At 40.4% G+C, this 18,860-nt stretch overlaps 1 protein-coding gene across 4 annotated transcripts; it reads left to right on the forward strand.

Moving 5' to 3' along the window:
• Positions 1–5,808: 5,808 nt before the first annotated feature.
• On the forward strand, positions 5,809–15,467 carry PIGA (phosphatidylinositol glycan anchor biosynthesis class A). 4 transcript variants are annotated; one of them, XM_055702770.1, is made up of 6 exons: positions 5,809–6,041; positions 6,568–7,000; positions 7,548–7,680; positions 8,815–8,947; positions 10,336–10,542; positions 12,314–15,467. In XM_055702770.1, the coding sequence occupies exons 2-6, from the start codon at positions 6,571–6,573 to the stop codon at positions 12,611–12,613; spliced, it is 1,203 nt and encodes a 400-aa protein (XP_055558745.1). In that variant the 5' UTR covers positions 5,809–6,041; positions 6,568–6,570; the 3' UTR covers positions 12,614–15,467. The 4 variants fall into 4 exon arrangements, with proteins under 4 accessions (XP_055558745.1, XP_055558744.1, XP_055558743.1 ...); XM_055702768.1 differs by having other exon boundaries at positions 5,842–6,041; positions 6,335–7,000; XM_055702769.1 differs by lacking the exon at positions 10,336–10,542 and having other exon boundaries at positions 5,832–6,041; positions 6,335–7,000.
• The last annotated feature ends 3,393 nt before the right edge of the window (positions 15,468–18,860 follow it).

An 18,860-nucleotide genomic window follows, 5' to 3' on the forward strand; every position in this document is an offset into this window, starting at 1 on the left:
TGTAAAGAAATCCTTGCTTCATTTCATGGATTTTAAAGTATAATTACAATGAATTACTCTTGCTTTAGAGTTTAAAACTGGGTATAAACTATCAAAATATTGGATCGTTCATGTTTAGTTTTTAGAAGAAACTCAGTGTTCTTTTTATTCAAACTACAGAAAGCAGGCAGGTACTACACTAACGGGTATCATGAGCACAGAGGACAGTGCTGATAATGTCCTGGAGCATATATTCTGGAGCAACGTTCAGCGTGGCAGGAGCATTAGTAGTAGGAAATAACACATACCAGGTGCTGGTTCTCCAGCTTTGCACTGAGAATACTTTGCATCCCCGCCAGGACAAAGGCATTTTAAAGTTTCCAATAGCTCCATCTGCTGTTGCTGCTGCACCTTTGTTTTTTCTTCCAACAAGAAGTACTTACACTTCTTTAACTTTCAGTTAAGCCCATTTTGTTAGCATTTTAATACTGAAACCCAACTGAGAGTTCTGGCACTTCAGTTTGTGTTAACTACAATATAAGTTCCCAGGATTTTTTAAAAGAGTTTGTCAGGTACAGTCTTAAAGGTACAAACAGACGACCTCTAAGACAGACCTTCTAACACAGCTGATGCACGAATGTTAAGGTGCTTTGATGTGGCTGCAAGGCTGCAGAAACAGAAATTTAGATCTGCAACTAAACAGACTATCTCAGCTTTCTAGTACAGATGAGGAATAAAAGTAAAACAAAATCTAGTCTGGTTAACAGGCTGTGGCTTCGTAATAACTGATACCAGATCTGGTTTGTATCCAGATCAGATACAGGCAGAACTGCATTTCCATCAAATTAGTCAGATGACTGGTTAGAGGGTTGATGCTGGTTGTACACTGGCTCCAGGACAGACATCCCTTAGGTCTGTCAGTACAAAGGTAACCAGTCCTTCTGATGGATTGCAAATGGCAGGGAGAGCACAGCCATCACTTTGTAGTGTGACCAGGATTTTTTTCTGCCCCATTCAGGAAGCCCTGACTCGGCTGAGAAGGCTGAAGACAAGCAGTACCCAGGCTTTGTTTGTGATGACCGCTCCTGCTAGGGACTGGGAAGGACTCTGAGACCAGGTGCTCAGGTGCCAAAATGGTCCCTGCATGGAAGTGGTGAATGACTTACACCTAGGTGATGTAAAAGAGGATTATTTGCAGCAACTCTCAATGCACCGTGGGCAGCTGTCTTGTACTGGTAAGGACAGAGATGTGAACTGTGTGCAAGCCCAGACCACTAGAAGCCTGACATCACAGCTGGGTATGAAAGTAAATCAACATCTTTGACAGATGCTGCTATAGAGAAATTTAAAGAAATACCAGCGTCTGAAAGATCAAGTTCAGGAACTGATGAATGCTACTATTATTAAATTTACCGGATTTCTTTTGGGTGCACATGGAAAGTGGCATCAAGGCAATTATGATCTATTAGCAGGACTTGGACTCTCTAGCTCCCGGCAAGAGAAGGTTGCTCATTGTTTATCTAATCAGGCACTCTTTACTTCAGTGGACATTGTACATATATTTGTAAGTCAATCACAGACTGCTGTAAGATCTTAGCAAATTGTAATGGTATTAATGAATATAAATAAAATTAACTTTTCTATCTGTCTATCTATCAGGCAGGATCTGGGATTGCCTGCTGCCAGTGCAAGGGCGAATTCTGTTTCACAGTGGTGGGAAGAGATAACAGGGGGTGAAACAGTGTGCTAATAGTATGGAGGGACAACAATGGAGTCGGAATCATGACACGTCGTCTATCCTGCCAAAAGACATTAACCACCAGTCTTGACTTAGGTTGATGGGCCATCTTTACTTAACCCAGAAGAGGAACACGTATTTTATATATGTTCAATAAATACCCCCTGACTGCTTCCAAGCCCTCACGCTATTCCCCACCTTCACCATCCTGATTTGAGAGGGAAGAGAAACTCTGGGCTGTGGGATGGGAGAGCACTGTGGTACACTGGGTGACTGAATGATCAAGACCTTGGGATGTGCGTGAGAGGCACAGGTTACACAGAGATGTTAGACCTAATGCAGACAGCCTTGCCGATCAACTTTGCAATTCTGTTAGCAAGTTTGTCTGCCACAGATGAATTTCAACCTGCTTGGAAGTGAGATGTGCCTGTAAAGTAGAAAACCAACTTATTTTCTGACATCTAAGAGAGAAATCTGGCTTAAATAAGCCCTTTTTAAAGTTCATGGACTACACTGCAGTTTAATAACTTTTCAACTTGCAACCTGTATTTTAAAAGTACATTAAGATGTCATTTCATCCAGCTTTTGTGGGATTTCATGAATACAGGAGAAAGACTGCAAGAAAACCCATGTACTTGAATGAGAAACCCATGACTTTTCTTGGCTGCTTTGTGGGTGGTATTGCAGCCAGATACGGAATTGGCTGTATGTAGTAGAAACCAAGCAAAACCAACCCTTTTAACGTACTATAGAAACCTGTTAGATCCTGTTGTTGATTCCTAGCACCAAAACCAACTGCTGAGGTAGACAGCTGGGCCCTCACTCCCTCTTTGCAGAAGTCAGGAGCAGTGATAGGCTCTCCAGCCTTACCATATGAAAGTAAACTGAATGGAAGGACAGTTTGTCCTTTTATTGAGAACAAAGAATCCAAATATTGCTTTCCTCCTCATTTTGGAGCACATTTAATTCCAGGAGGATCAGAAAATGATAACACTGTTTTTTCAAAGAGGGTATTGGACTGTCTCTGACTCTCTCCTACTTGGTTTCACTAATCAATCTTGCTCTATGCTTGCATCTATAGGCCACCATTCCCCATCTGGCAGTGCTGTTTTTCACTAATGTTCTCCATTTGGGGTTTCCAACACTTTCGGCTTTCCTGAATCCATGGAAAGAAAATTTCCTTCACTGTGAGCTGGTTGTGCCCTGTCACACCTCAATTCCATGTCAAAAGATTTCTTTTCCAGGAGCACTATAACTACTTCATGGTGGCTTCAGGCTCTAGAGCAGCACTGCTTCTCAGCTCAAAGTTGTGAACTACTTTGTGGACAACTGATCACCTGTTTTTGTCAATTACTAACGTTTTGAAACAATACATGTGCATGTTTTAAGTATATTAAGCGTAAATAAATGCATTAATTTAATACACCAGCTTATTACACACAGCAAAGCTACTTCACCAAGTAGTCGCAGTTTTTGTTCAAGGCAGGCATGCAATAGAAGTAATATTGTCCACCAGGCTGGGGACAAGTGGCAAATTCAGCTTGAGAGGAAGCTGAGAGGTAAATGATAGAGCAGAGTACCCAGCAGAAAGTTTTTCTGCATTTTCAAGAACACCAAAGTGGTCTCCTTGAGGCAGGACAGCATCTGCTACCAGAACAACGCCACAGGAGTCTCTTTAAGTGTCCTCCATCTTCTCTCTCCATTAACTCAATTTATGAGGGTGCTTCAGGGAGCATTCAAGGACCGGGCTTAGAAGCAGTAATTACTCTGCTGTCACTGGTTTAACATCTTTACTCTCTACTTTACATATCCCACAGTCTCACTCTGACCTTGTACGTGCTTTAAATGAGGGAGTGAACGCATTGAGTTCGGGCACTGGGAAAGGAAAAAAAATTGATTCTCTCTTTAGCTGTTGCTCCCTTCACCATGGTGTCACCTCAGATCAGGGCATGACAGACTCTGGGTCTGCCCAGGATCAGTGACAATTTTATGAATAAACAACACAACCACACAGCCAGCAAAAATTGTGTGGTAATCCATCACTGTGAAGCAGCCGTGGGCAGAAAATTTAGCAGCACCTCTGCCAACTTTGAGGCAGATTCATTTCCTTTCCATTAAGGTTTTTTCTAGGCTCCTGGGCAGACAAATTTTTCAGGAACATTTGAACATGACAATGGGAGGAGGCTGCTGATATAGTGGGATTGAGTCGGACCACTGGCAGGTATGACATAAAGCACAAATATACATGTTTAATGAAGAAGACACATGTCACACATGTCAGACCACCAAAGCTAACATGCTGGGCCAAAGGGGGGAAGGCTTGGCTGCAATACTTTTCCTCACTTCCTTCAGAAGTGCATAGGCCAGCTTCAGAGCATAGGCCAGCTGCTGGGAAAGTGCCAAGTCCTCTGCAAAGTTCAGATAAATATAGAGGGACGAAAAGTCACAACTGCTTTGACATAGAAAGAAGTTTCTGAGATTAAGTGGATCTGTCCTGTGGAAGGTTTTGTAGGTTAGTGCCAGTATTCCGGATTTGCACAGTGGTTGCTGAGCATCAGCTCATAGAACACATCAAACCCCACTTCTTTCACTGAAGATAGGGGCTGCTATGTTGCTTACCAGTTACAATTTCTTTTTGGATTTTTTAAGCTCGCATACCAAGAATTACAGCTTCTCTAGACAGCCCACAAGAAGAACTAGTCTAAAAAAAAATAATATCCGAACAGTTAAAATTGTAAGCATTTCTTTTTTCTGACGGCTAAAATTGGAGTATCTAGAACTTGATTCTGCAGGGCAGCCTGACACCAAGGCAGGTCACCACTGTCATTTAGCAGGGAGCCTATCATGGGGTGCTGCAGCTGAGAACCCCCACGTGCTTTCCTCCCTCTCCTGTCACTACTTTGGGTTTTTTCCTAGATGTAATTTAAGGCAACTGCTTTGCACCCAGGTTGCAGTTTCTTCTGAGAACCACAATGCCAATGGCTCTCCTGGCTCCTGGTGTCTTCTTTCACAGCAGGATACCTGCCGCCGCAGGTGAGAAGCCTCTCCCTTTCTGGCCTCATACTCAGCTTTTCACCCTGAAATTCAGTTCTCACCACCCAATGATGAAGTCAGATTTGCCAATATGGTCTTGCCTTTCTGAACACATTAGAAAAATTCAAACAACAAGCAACGCTTTTCTTAGCACAGTGCCACCTTTCATGTCTTTCAGTCTCCAGAATAAAGTCCCTGATTTCCTCCTTGGTCCTTCTGGGGATGAGTGCCTCCAAACCATGTCTGTCCAAGCTTCAACCTAACCAGGAATCCAGCCGGTGCTCCAGCCTAGGTCAGCTTGTACTGTCACTCATGATGCACATATGTTTACAATGGAATGATGACAGAATCAAATCTGACAAAATTTGTATCAGAAAGCTTGGCAAGGAGAAGCAGCTGCCAAAAACAATTTTGGGAACTTATAGGAAAGGTAACACCCTTCTCGGTAGACAGCAACAGTGCGGCCAGGGCTGGAGCTGCCATCAGCAGGCTGCAAAGCTCCTCAAGAAGACCAGAGACACGCAGCCAAGCGATGCCAGGTCCGGCTGCCAGAGCACAACTCACACAGCCCAGCCATGTGTCTCAGAGTTCAAGTTCCTGGACTGTCTGTAAAAATCGTGGAGATTTTATTTTCATTCAGAGAGTGCAAGCACTTGTGGCAAAAGACTTGAGAACATTTTGGGAGTTCCAGCCAAGCAGCACACCGGAAGAGCTGCTCCACTGGAGGCAGCGAAAAGCCTTTGGAGTTTTAAGGCAGTTATGTCACTGTACAGCGCGCAGCTGACTTTTTTTTTTTTCATCGCTTTGGGCTCTTTTTTGTGCACAAGCTTTTTCGTTTTGACAGCAACCGGCCGAGGCAGGTGTCCCACTGGGGCCCGGCAGCACCGGCAGGCGGGCCGGGGCCGCGTCTGAGAATGAGGATGGGAATGGGGATGGAGCCAGACCGAGGCCGAGGACCGAGGCCGAGGACCGAGGCCGAGGACCGAGGCCGAGGACCGAGGCCGCCCCTCCCCCACCCTCCCGCCGCGCGCAGGCCCTCCCCGCTTCCGCCTCGCTCCTTCTCCCCGCCGCTCGCTCGACGTCCCCAGGCCGCTCTCCGATTGGCAGTTTCTTTTCCCGCGTGACGCAGAGCCGGGCGGCGATTGGCTACAGGGCCGCGACGCGCTGGAGGCGGGAGCGCTGGGCTGCGGCGGGAGGGGAACGGCCGTGCGGTTGCCGTGGTGACCGAGCGGCCCGTGCCCGGAAATGGGCGCGCGCCGGGAAGCGCACAGGGAGCGTCGGCGGCCGGCAGGTACGTACGTGCGCGCGCGCGGACGCACGCGCCCCCCCCCCCTTGCTTCCTTCACCTCCCCCCCCCCCCCCCCCCCCCGAGGCGGCCGCCGGTTGCCGGGGTGATCGCTCTCTTAAAGGGCCCGCGGCGGCCACCCGCCGGTGCGTGTTGCTGGCGCTGGCGGGGGCCGCGGTGCGGCCTGCGCCGGAGGGATGGCTGGGCCCGGCGGCGGCGGGGACGCCGACAGTGAGGGGGCCGGGGGTCCTGGCGGGCGGCCGCCGGCGAGTGATGGCGCCTTGTGGTTCCCCCGGCAGGAGCGGGCCCGGGATGGCGGCCGGGGGCCCGGCGGGGGGGGGCGCACAGCGTCTGCATGGTGTCGGACTTCTTCTACCCCAACATGGGGGGCGTGGAGAGCCACGTGTATCAGCTGTCGCAGTGCCTCATCGAGCGGGGCCACAAGGTCCTGGTGGTCACCCACGCCTACGGCCACCGGAAGGGCATCCGCTACCTCACCAACGGGCTGAAAGTCTACTACTTGCCCCTGAAGGTGATGTACAACCAGTCCACGGCGACGACGCTCTTCCACAGCCTGCCCTTGCTCAGGTACATCTTTGTGCGGGAGAGGGTCACCATCGTCCATGCCCACAGCTCCTTCTCTGCCATGGCCCACGACGCCCTCTTCCACGCCAAGACCATGGGGCTGCGGACCGTGTTCACAGACCACTCCCTCTTCGGGTTTGCGGATGTCAGCTCGGTGCTTACCAACAAACTTCTGACCGTGTCCCTCTGTGATACGAACCACATCATCTGCGTCTCCTACACGAGTAAGGAAAACACGGTGCTGCGAGCGGCTTTGGACCCTCGGATAGTCTCTGTCATCCCCAACGCAGTCGATCCCACTGACTTCACTCCAGACCCGTCAAGGAGGGATGATGGTATAATTACAATTGTTGTTGTCAGCAGACTTGTTTACAGAAAAGGTAATGGGGGATAAAATGTAAATTTATTTTGGTTGGGGGTTTTTTTAATTACGTATGGTAAGAAAGGTCTTGGTTAGGTGCCACGTACACTGTATCTGTGGTATGGACGGGGTTTTAAATGGGAGTTGTAAGGTGATGGTTCAGAACTTCTGTGGCTGTGCATTCAAGAAAAAATGTATGTTTCAAGTTTGCACATGTTGGGTTCAGAGGTGTGTTTCTTTTGTAATATTGAAAATTGTGAAATGGAAGGTTTGACTTGTACTGGGGATATGATTTAGGCCCTAATCCGCATGTTCTGTTCAAAATGTTTTAATTATTTCTTTTTTTTAAATTAAGCAACAGCAATTTAAGTTATTTTTCCCCCCATATTTGTTTCCTAATAGATCACAAGCTGTATTTTTTCCCAGAATTTTGTGTTCAGCAGTGTAACAGTCTTCAAGAGACCGTTTTTTTCCTTCGCTTGAATAGGGTTATAGCAGTAGGCTACATCATGATAAGTCCTAAAATAAAATCCAGTAATGGCTTGCCCTAAATTTTCTACTCTTAGGTATAGATTTGCTTAGTGGCATAATTCCTGAGCTCTGTCAGAAATATCCAGAGTTACATTTCTTGGTTGGAGGAGAAGGACCAAAACGAATCGTACTGGAAGAAGTCCGGGAAAGATACCAGCTACATGACAGGTTTGTTCTATGCATGTCTGTGAGCTTTCAATGTACTTTAGGGCCGGGGAATCTAACAGCAACACTCTTTCTGCCTGCCCCCCTCACCCCCCAAAACCCCCAAAAAACTTCAGCCTGGAAGCAATGATAGCTATTGAAGGCAAGGCAGATGGACCAGACACTAACTGAAGATTTACAGAGTTGGACTGTAATCCTGCAGCTTAATTCATAGAAATAGACCCTGTATGAACCTTCACTCCTGACACAGAACAGCTGCTTACATATAAATTTATCATATTCCTCTCAGAACTTGTGATGCTTGGGTTGCATATTACTGCATGGCATAAGGTGTTAGACAGATACCTTGTGTCAGTGCTGTTTGTGTGAATGACTGCTAGTAATGTATTTTATTATTGCAATATGGAACTCTTCAGGGTAGTCTTATCTAGTATGTGTTCTTGTGGTACTATGAATGTGTTCTCTGGTGCTACTGTGTTCCCAAAATGTTTCTGTGAGGGATATGCGTTTGTCTATTTCTTTGGGGTTTTCTTGTTGTTCAAAGGCAGTTTTATGTGGCAAGGACAAAGTTCTTGATTTTCCATTTCCTTTTCTGTTTCTTGTTACCTGTTCTGTACTTCAATCCGTGGTTCCTCTGATAAAATTAGTTAGTTAAAATTGGTTAGTAGCATTCTTATTTTGCCCTTCTCTGTTTCCCAGTATCACTTCAGAATTATAGGTCCTGATCATTGTATCCTAAACACTTTTTTCCCCACCTCAGACTGAGATTGATCAGATCTTACAATGAAAATTCAAGTAATATATCTAAACAAAGAAAGGATGACAAATCGTAATTATTAACTGTGTGGAGCCATGTTCTTCTATAGAACTGGAAAGCTCAGGTGCAATGTTTTGAAGGCAGCTTTATTTTCAGAAGCTTGTTTTAGTGTGAAAATAAGTAGAAGTCTTCTACAACTTCATTGCTGGAAAAATTTAGAGAAAACAGAACAAAGGTGTCTCTTTTCCTTCTCTCACTATATAAGTGTGAACTATTGGTATATTTTTCAGAATATGTGTAACACTATGCAGCATTATTACAGTCCAAATCTACTGTTTATCAATCTTTGGGTTTTTTCTTCTTTTTCTTCTTCTATGTAGGGTACGTCTCCTAGGAGCCTTGGAACACCAAGATGTTAGAAATGTTCTAGTCCAGGGGCACATTTTTCTTAACACTTCACTCACTGAGGCCTTTTGTATGGCAATTGTGGAAGCAGCAAGCTGTGGTTTACAGGTAAAAATGAAAAATAAATCTATTATCTAGAATGCATGTATCCATTTTAAACAAATTTCATGATTAAATAATATGCGTTTGTAGTATTAGATTTCAAATGAGGCTCTGTCTTTACAAAGGTGAGCAAATATTGTCCCCACTTACAGATCACCTGGAAGCTGAGACAGAAGGGTTAACCGAAACTGCTTAAGGTCCCAAAAGCAACTTTTGCAAAATTGGGAATAACATATAGATCTGCTAACTCTCAGTTCTCTGAGGTAACCAGACTGCCTCTCCAAAATGCTGGTTTGTATGTACTCATATACAGAGTTTCCGAGTAGTTGATGTTCACGAAGGTTTACTTTGGCACTACTTTGGGAAAAAGGCTCATGAGCATGGGTGATTGGTCAGTCAGACATATTTAATTACCAGACTAAACCACTATAGGAGAACTTTATTCCTGCACCAGGAACTGGCGTTTGTTTTCATGTTAACTGAGGATGTATTTGTATTACCATGTAGGGATTCAAGGTCAGAGTTGGAGAGAGAGATAACAGTAAAAGCCCTTTCTGGCTAATTTACAACTCAGATTGACAACGCAGAAAGCCATAAAGCACTTAGATTCTCACATTAAAATATAAAGAAACATTTTTTTAAAAGACAGATTGGTGATTATCTAATATACAAGAAATATAGAAAATTTGAGGGACTTGGTTTTTTACTTTTATTTTTTATTCCAGTATCCTTTGACAGTAGCTGCTACCTAATTGTGGTAGTTTTTCCCCTGTCGTCTGTTTTCCTCTCTAGAGGTGAGGAAGTTCTACTGTTTCCTTTTTGTTGCCTGCTGTTTAGAGATGATTGCATAACGTAAGTCTTAGTTGTTTCTGATTTCCTTTTAAAAATAATAATTCAGATTTAAATGACTGAATTTCTAAAGAAATTCTTGTTAATGTTCAGTAACCTAGAAGGCATAAACTGAAGGTGGATGTGGTAAAACTGCCCTTGCTAGGTGGAGGTAACAGTATTCATGAGGGAATATGGAGAAGAGAAAGTCCAAAATGTGGTTACACAGATTTAGTTCTGTACTGTGACAAACACCTTTAGGAGGAAAGATGTCTCAGAAACCACTCATTAGACCAAGTCTTCTGTTTTATCAAGCTGCCAAAGAGTCATTCTGAACATCAGTAAAAGTAATCTGGTATGCTAGGTCTTTTCTAGGTCCTAGACCTTTAGTTTGCGTACAGGTAAAATTCCCAAAGCACGATACTGGTCTTTGCTTTCACGGCAACCATGCATTGTATTTTTTTTCCCTATTCTTCTTAAGTGCTGCATTTGAATAGTGTAATAACAGTGTCATCGCTTGATTTTATTGTTATGGAGCATATGTGCTATTTTTGTTTCATTCAAAGGTGGTGAGTACGAGAGTTGGTGGGATTCCTGAGGTGCTTCCAGAAAATCTCATTATTTTATGTGAACCCTCTGTGAAATCTTTGTGTGATGGATTAGAAAAAGCTATTGCCCAGCTCAGATCAGGAACGATACCATCTCCAGAAACTGTTCATAATAAAGTAAAGACATTTTATACATGGAGGAATGTAGCAGAGAGAACTGAGAAAGTATGTATAACCCACTTATTTTAAATTCTCTTAACGTACAGTTCTGAAACAGCTGCTGCTTTGAAACATTACTATATGTACATATAAATGCACTATATATATATACACACATATATGTGTATATAAATATACATATGCCCTCTGTAATCTTTCAGTGTAATATTTCAGTGTGTTTCCTTTCAAACATATGTGGCTTAAAAAAGTTCAAAAAATACTCTCCCCTCTGCTGTCCAAATACATCCCTAGATAGGTGTTGGGTTTTTTTCTTGTGTTGTTTTCTATGCCATAACTGCCGATAAATGCTCTGAAGAACAGCCTAGATCTTTAGTTACGCTTCTGCTCGTACATTTTTTCCAGTCTTCACATTAAATAACTTTTCTGGCATAACTGGATAACACACTGTATAAAATGTATGAAAAGGAAAAGACAGAGTTGATGACAAAGTTTTGTCTGCATGTGCTAACAAGTAGTTTAAAATTCTGAGAAGTAGTTTAATGTTGGTAGGCTGAACATAGCTGAATTTGTAAGCTATGGACTTAACGAAGATAAATTATCACACTTTTGAAATCATATTTCAGTATTAGAATTACTGCTTTAGCATAAAACCCCTCCCTACCATTAGTGGAGAAAGTTAACTGTAATAATGTTACAATGCCTGTGGAGATATGTCACTTCTAACTTCAGCCCCTATATTTTAGGCAACAGAATAGCTGAATCACATGCCTCTTAATTACTTTGTGGTGTACTCAGATACAGCTCTCTTGTAAGTGTCTTTGAAGTATCATGTACAACCAGTTTATTTTATCATTTCCAAGTACTGTCAGTACAATTCATTTTAGGATTTCGTAAGTGCAAGCAACAGTTCAATTGCAAAGTTTTTATAGAAAGTCTAGATTTCCGTTTCCTTCATAGCCCTTTCTTTTTAAAAAAAAACAAACAAACAACTGTGAAGGAAAATGTTAGTATAATTGGAAGAAGTATGCATGGAACTTATGTTGTACAAAAGACAGTTGTTAGTTAGATTACCCATATGATGAAGTCTGTAATGTTCTCAAGAGAAGAACGCATCCTTTAAGCCTTTTTTGAGTTGTGTGTAGTGGGTATTTATGTTTCTGTTCAACTACATTTTTTTAATTTATTTTTTTAGTGGTTGTGCTTAATATGTATGTTAAGTCACTGGTAGCATGTATTTGATTTTCACATTCATTGAATTTTAAGAATTTTACTAAGAATTACTAATTTTTCTTTAAAAAAATCTATTCTGTTATGATTTGCTTGATTGTTCAAATACAGAGATTTGGAAGGTTAGCTCTCCTATGAGTTCATCCGTCTTTGTGTTTAAAATCTAGTAATTGCCTATTCAGACTCTTTTCCTATGACTGATGTGAATATGAGATACAGAACTCATTCAATTAATTAAAAAAACCCTAACCTTTTTATATATAATATTACATATTATATAAATTATGCAGCCTTACTATTTAATGAATTGTTCTTGAGGTCTGTAAAAAAACCAAACCAAACCAAAACCCAAAAAACATTTATTTTCCTTTCTCTCCTTAAATAAATTAATGAAATTTCTAGAAGGGTACTCATAAATCAACACTTTAAACTGCAAAGCTTTTTGGGTTAATATTTGTCCCATCTAGTAGTTAAGAAGATAATTTATATTTTGCATACTGATAACACGCTGACAACAAGGTACTGCCTGATTTTTGAGGTAGAAGCAACATCATTTTAAGATCTGATGTTCTGTCTCCTCTCTATTTAGGTGTATGACAGGGTTGCTGATGAAGTGGTTTTACCAATGGATGAGCGACTTGGCAGACTAATGTCTCACTGTGGCCCAGTGACTGGGTATATTTTTGCTCTTTTTGCTGTTCTGAACTTCCTTTTCTTGGCATTTCTGAGGTGGATGACTCCAGATTCCATTATTGATGTTGCAATAGATGCTACAGGACCTAAAGGTGCATGGACGAAGCAGTATTTTTTGGGGAAAAAAGGAAGAGTTAAAGAACTTCCAAGCTCAAAAAATGCTCAAATGGAGAGGAAAGAACACAACAGTCACTAAAGGTTTTAATGCTTGCTGGCAGAGACATTATTCTTAAAATTCTTCAGTTTCTTTCTGAAGTTCTTGGAGAGAAACTTGGTTAAATGTGCTACCTCAATTTAGAGTGATGTTTTAATTTATTTTGGATTCATGCAAATTTATGGGCATCTCTTTTGCACTTGAAGCTGTGAGGAGAACATGGGCTTTGTGTGTCAAAAGCCTTTGAGACAAAAGTACAAGATTTTTCTTGACAACTTGAATATTACAGAAAGTGACTGTAAACTTTAGTGGTATTTGGGAAAGCAAAACACAAAAATTATTAGCTTACAGCAGTCCGTGCTAACTCCTGCAAGTTACCGTGCTTTTTATTTTAAGACTTATTTAAAAATATTTAATTAAAACCCCAACAAAACATAACTTTTCTCTCCTAAGATGAAAATGGACTTGAAATTAGTCATAAATTCCATTGCCATGGAAATTTCAGAGACTTAGTTTTAGCAGTTGTGTCCCAGTGACAGTGTTTTGCCTGCACAGCATTATTATTTCAAAGTTCTTCCCTAGCCACATTGGATCATCCTGTTGCTAAATCAAAACTCCATAATGAATTTTTTATATTTTTCAGAGGTGCTAAATTTGTTCAGTTCATTTATGTGTGTAAAAGTGATGTAAAGCTTATGGTATTTTTTAAAAGTACATAGGTGAAGAAATTACATTATTTAGAATAATACAGCCTTCAGAAACAGCTCAGGCCTGAAAACTTCTCCAGCAGACTATGCCAAAGTGTGAAGTAACACATGCATGCATGTGTGTACGCGAGAGAGATCCATGAAGGGCTTAACAAGCGCCATTGTGCTTGCTCACTCTGTCCCTTCCCACCCCGCCTTATTTTTTGTAATTTATTTTTTTATTTTTTATTTTTCCTTCCCCTTTACTTAAGACCAAAATGGCATTTCACTCCATCTGTGGGAGGGATGGTGTTCAACGTGCGTGATTTCACCTAGACCACATCAGAGGCACTGTCAGGCAGGTTCTGCAAGTGAAATCTTGGGAAGGTATTTCTTAGACGGAAACAACCAATGCTTTTCATCGAGACGGGGAGGAGGGGAAAAAGTGGCTCCTTGCATCTGTTCACAGTCGTAAGGTATACCTGGGACAACAGGCAGCACAACATACCAATGTGTGAGAGTGGGTATTGATCTCATTTATGTCAGCCACCTCTAAAACTCCCCGCTGCCTAATGCACTTGGTTAATTTCTTTCTCGAGCATCACTGAAGACTAAAAATCTTACGACTTTTGAGTATTATTGAGTAGTGTTGGACACTGTATTAATATTAAAACTGTGCAAGATGAAAATACTGTTTCCAAACCCTTGAAAGGGGCAGTATTTAAAACACCACTTCTGTCAATATCATCTTGTTTGTGTAGTGACATAGTTACCCTAACATCTGACATTTAATAATTTTATTGAACATATTTTTGTGAAACACAGAAAGGTAACGTGAAATAAATGCCATATACAAAGTATATTTTCTTTAACTAGAATTTTTAGCCTTTGATACGTAATGTATAATATGCATTGTATTACAATTTGAATTTTTCAAGCTCTACATTAAAAGTGGAGGTCAGCTAAAATGGTGGCATACAGATTATGGATAAATGGGTGGAATTAAGGTAATATTTTACTTTCGAAAATTACTACTTTTTTTTTCCCCCAAAACATTCAGGTTTCTAACTTTTTAAAAATACTGATTATCATTCCAGTGAAATGTTATATATATTTTTAATAATATCTTGTTGATTCTGATTTATTTATTTTTGGTTTCCTGCAACATCTACAAACACAAATCACATTTTCAACAGGATTGTGAGAATTTATTCAAAATACTTTTTTTATTTTGTGGAATGTTGTGTACTTTATGAGTAATATAATAAAACCTTGTTATGGCCTTGTTTACAACACAGATTTACAGTTTTATCTAAAAGTTTATTTACCTTTCCATAAATAAGGGATATTTTCCATTAATATTTGGGAACATAGAAAGGACAGAAATATACTCTATATTGCCTCTTGCTATCACTGGTTGTTGGACTTCTTATGAGAAAGATGATTATTAAAGAACATTCTGCAGAAGCTGACACAAAAATTTAATCCATAACTGGTTTAACTACAAATATGCTGTTTCTCAAGTAATGCAACTTGTATTACGCATAACTCTTTGTGGACTGATTCACTTACTGGCCTTGTGCAGTGGAGTAAGGGATGACGTTTCTGAATCATTTGTAGTTTTAAAAAGCATTGGTGGGTGAAATGGAAGAGTTTAAATAAAATAATCACAATAATAATAAAAAAAAAAAGAATGGAGATGACTGTTTAGAAGTGAATAAAATAACTATTTAAAACAACCTAAAATGTTTTTGCTTGTAGGTAATGTTTGATCATTGTGAAATACCAGGGAAATGTTACCAAAGAGAGAGTGATACTAACTGAGTAATATCTTGTACAGAGCAGACCCTCTGGTCTGGAGGAGGAACACCCAAAAATCTTCTGTATAGAAGGTTTCCCCACCTTTCATAGAAGGCACCATTGATCTGCAATGAAATTCCATCCTGCAGGCGCAAGGAGAAATTGTGTTTCCAATACATTTTATGAAGACACTGTGAATTAAAGTATAGACAGCATGTTGATAACTGAAAATTGTATGCTAAACCAGAACAAGTATCAGGTAAAGTATGAATGTAAGTCATCTTTCGGATTGTGTTTTCGTGGATGTGGATAGATCTGTAAGAAAGTAAATGCACTGTAATGTACTGACTTTTGTGGTCAAGTTTTTTCGCATCTTTTAAAAATAAACATTTTACCCCTTTTGATTTTTATTTCTTTTTGCTAGTCCTTTTATTCATATATGCTTAGGCTTATAAACAAATAATTGTAAAAGTGTTATCTTTTTGATGCTCTGGTAAAATACACTTTATGTATATAGATATAAGAACAATCAATCTCAAAGTGGTTTTACAAACTTTTTAAAATTAAAAAATATTTAAATACTTTTAATGTTTGATTTGCTGTCATTAAACTTCTCTCATCATATTTGCTGTGCATCTTTTATGACACTCAGTAGTATGTTGACTTCCACAGTTTTTCCTAATTACTTGAGCATTGACATAGTCAGATAACAGGTGGGTATTTTTTGTTAAGGAAACAAAACTAAGGGCCATGTGTAGCTATGCATCTGAATTTCCTGTTGTCCTGAAATGCATTTTTCTTGGAAACTTAACAGGTAGATGGGATTGTTTTCAGATTCTGACTTCTTCAACACTGGCGTCACTGGAGATGATACTTGTACAGGATTCATTGAATTTTATGCATAAGCTGGTTATCTAGTTTATGCTAGTTTCTTAAGGTGGTTTTAGGTGGGAGGGGCAGATGGCACACATCTAGAGGAGTCATCATTCCCTGCTAGCACAGGCGTTGGAAGCAGACAGGGTGAAATTCATTGCCTGCTGGTATTTGCAGTCTTCATGCCCAGGCAGCAGCAGGAGTTCAAATACCAAACCTTACGTGGTGCAGTGGGTGGTGGATAGGTGAGATGAATCGCACATCTGCTTGTTTGAGAGCAATCAGTGAGTCACTACATAACATCATTTCTTAAAAGCAGGAGTGTTCCAAGTATGCTGACCTAAGGATGCAAATGAAGCAAGGTTTGTATGGGAAGTAGCGTCATTTATTAGATCAAACTGATAAAAAAGAAATAGCTAGGCCCTCTATGTCTGTTCTGATCTCTTCCCTTTGAGATAAAGAGTTTTTGTCTCCTTTCCCCCCCCCAGTTATCTTACTTGGACTGAATATATCTCATATGCAGACTCTCAACTATATATATTAGAATTACACTGCTGTAGTTCAGAGAGTGTCTAGCATAAGACTAGACCAATGACTCCTCTTTTAATTTCTTTGAGAAGAGGATCCCTCTAATTTTTATTTGCTTGTCAATGTCTTCAGGTCACACCTGATGTTTCTCACTGTTGGCTAAAGGTAAGGTGAACTGTCATGAAATACACTGCTAGGCTGGAGTGCCTTTTGTGGTTATTTCTTGCTTGCTTGTAAACTAAGGCTATATAAACATTAACTTTCCAGTTCTTTGGAGGATCTAGCTAAACTACTCATCTACCATCTCATGACAATTTTATTGAAGAAGTAATATATCTTCTGGATATTTAGACTTGACAATTCAGTAGTTACTGTAGCTGAAAGCTAGAGTGACTCGTGGAGTAGTGTGGACATCTTGCAGAAGTTCAGCAAGGCATGCTTTTTCTGTGGAGGGTTGACTTGTTCACTCCAGTCTGTCAATGGAGTTGCATAATCCATCTAGTTCAACTCACAGCTATGCTGCCCAAAACAGCAAGGGAGGAAAATTGAGATCCCTGTTTCTGCATTGTCACTGCTCTTCCGCTGTGTTGTATCTTTTCTCCTGCCGACGTTACGTTGCTCACCTTTCTTTAGTTTCAGAAATATCAGATGTTTCCAAGTGATCACAACAGATCTTGCTATGGCTTACCTGACTACCACCTTCACCAGTATTAATACTTCTCACCGTGCTGTTCAGCCATCATCCCACTGATGATTTTTTTTTTTTAGTCAAATGCAGTAATTTTCCTAGTGTTCTTGGACACTAAGAGCAGATTAAGAGGTTATATGAGTTTTTCTCAGATGACTCCATCATTTAACTACAAATCTTTACTTGTCTTGTTCTGAAGCCAGGAGGGTGATTTTGCTACTACACAAATGGATTTTGTCTTTCTGGGAGAGTCACTTTCCTGGACTGCTTCCAAGTGGTCAAAATTCCTCACGTTTTTTTACAGCATTTGGAGAGCTCTTCAGTATTACTGGAATTTTACCTCCCTTCAGGCATAAGAGCATTTCAGTGGGAAATCACCTGATCTCCAGTTTTGTGTATTTTTCTGAGGGTTGTGGACTTCTACAGTGGATTTTCTTTGCAAACAAAAGTCTGTTTTCTGGTCTTTTAAAACATGCTGTTCCTTCTTGCTCATGCCCTTTTGAGTGCCAGTTTTGTAGATCCTACAAGAGAAAGATTTTTCCATCATTTAGGCTGACCTTTTCTTTTCCATGATCTTATTTTTTTTTTCCTGTTTGTTCCTTTTCTCTGCATCCTATATTCTGTTCTTTACACCTTTTGCTATTCCTCTGGCTTCAGGAGGAGTGTTTTTATTATCTCATACTTTTTCTAGGGCTAACTGAACCCTTTTTTGGTCCACCTTTGCTAACTTCTCCTTTTTGTTTTCCAGTTGAGCAAGCTTAACTGTTTTCCTCTCCTTAGTTAACATCTTTTGCCAGTCTTCAGCTGTCTTGTCCTGTGGCAAACAATATTAAAGTGACTAAAAATAGGCAATTTTCCTCTTTTGGATTCATAGGTGTTATAGTTTCTACAGGTATATTATATTACTGTGGAAGGAAAGGTACACATACTGCTTCTGTAAGTTGTTAAGTTATTGGTAAAAATGTAATATCTTGGTTTAATTCAGAATTTTAGAAAAATTGGTTGACTTGAAAAATGAAAAAATAGCTTGAGGTGGTTTTTTCAGTCTGCCTGCACATATTTTATATAGCATTCTAGTGCACCTGGGATGGCAGAGTGCTGAAGACAGCAAGATACCAAGCCAGCTGTATTGCTACAAAACAAAACAGATTACATTTAAATATCCAGGGAAATAATTTGCTGTAACATTTCCTTCAGCATATCCACCATCCCCTTGGGATCTGAGAGGAAAGTTATTCTGCTCTTTCCTTTGACAGATGTGTAAATTGAAGGGTAAGAGAACCTGGGCAAGGAGGGGATTCAAATAAATAAATAAATCTCCCTTCTGCTGTGCATGTAGGAAAATAGGAATCCAGAAAAGTTTACATGAAAAGTAGATGGGATATTCTATACAGATTCAATTTATTGCATGCAGAATAAATATTCTGTTCTCTATGGAAGCCATGTGCCTTCAGAAAGAAAAAAGGTTAGTTAAAGAATGTGTGCATTTTCAGTTTCAAATATTACACCTTTGAATCAAAGATGGATAATGTAAAAATATTTCCTTTCGAAACAGTAAGATGCTGTATGCAAGCGATATTAATGGACACTGTTCTTTATTCCTGAGTGATGGAAAATACCAGCATGTTATCATGTGTTTCTGATTACGCAATTTCAATGTATTTTTTCCCCTCCTAGAATAACTTTGACTTCTTAGCCCTGGCTTTGAAAATAT

This window comes from Falco cherrug, chromosome 2 (assembly GCF_023634085.1).
Source record: "Falco cherrug isolate bFalChe1 chromosome 2, bFalChe1.pri, whole genome shotgun sequence".
Lineage (NCBI taxonomy): Eukaryota > Metazoa > Chordata > Aves > Falconiformes > Falconidae > Falco > Falco cherrug.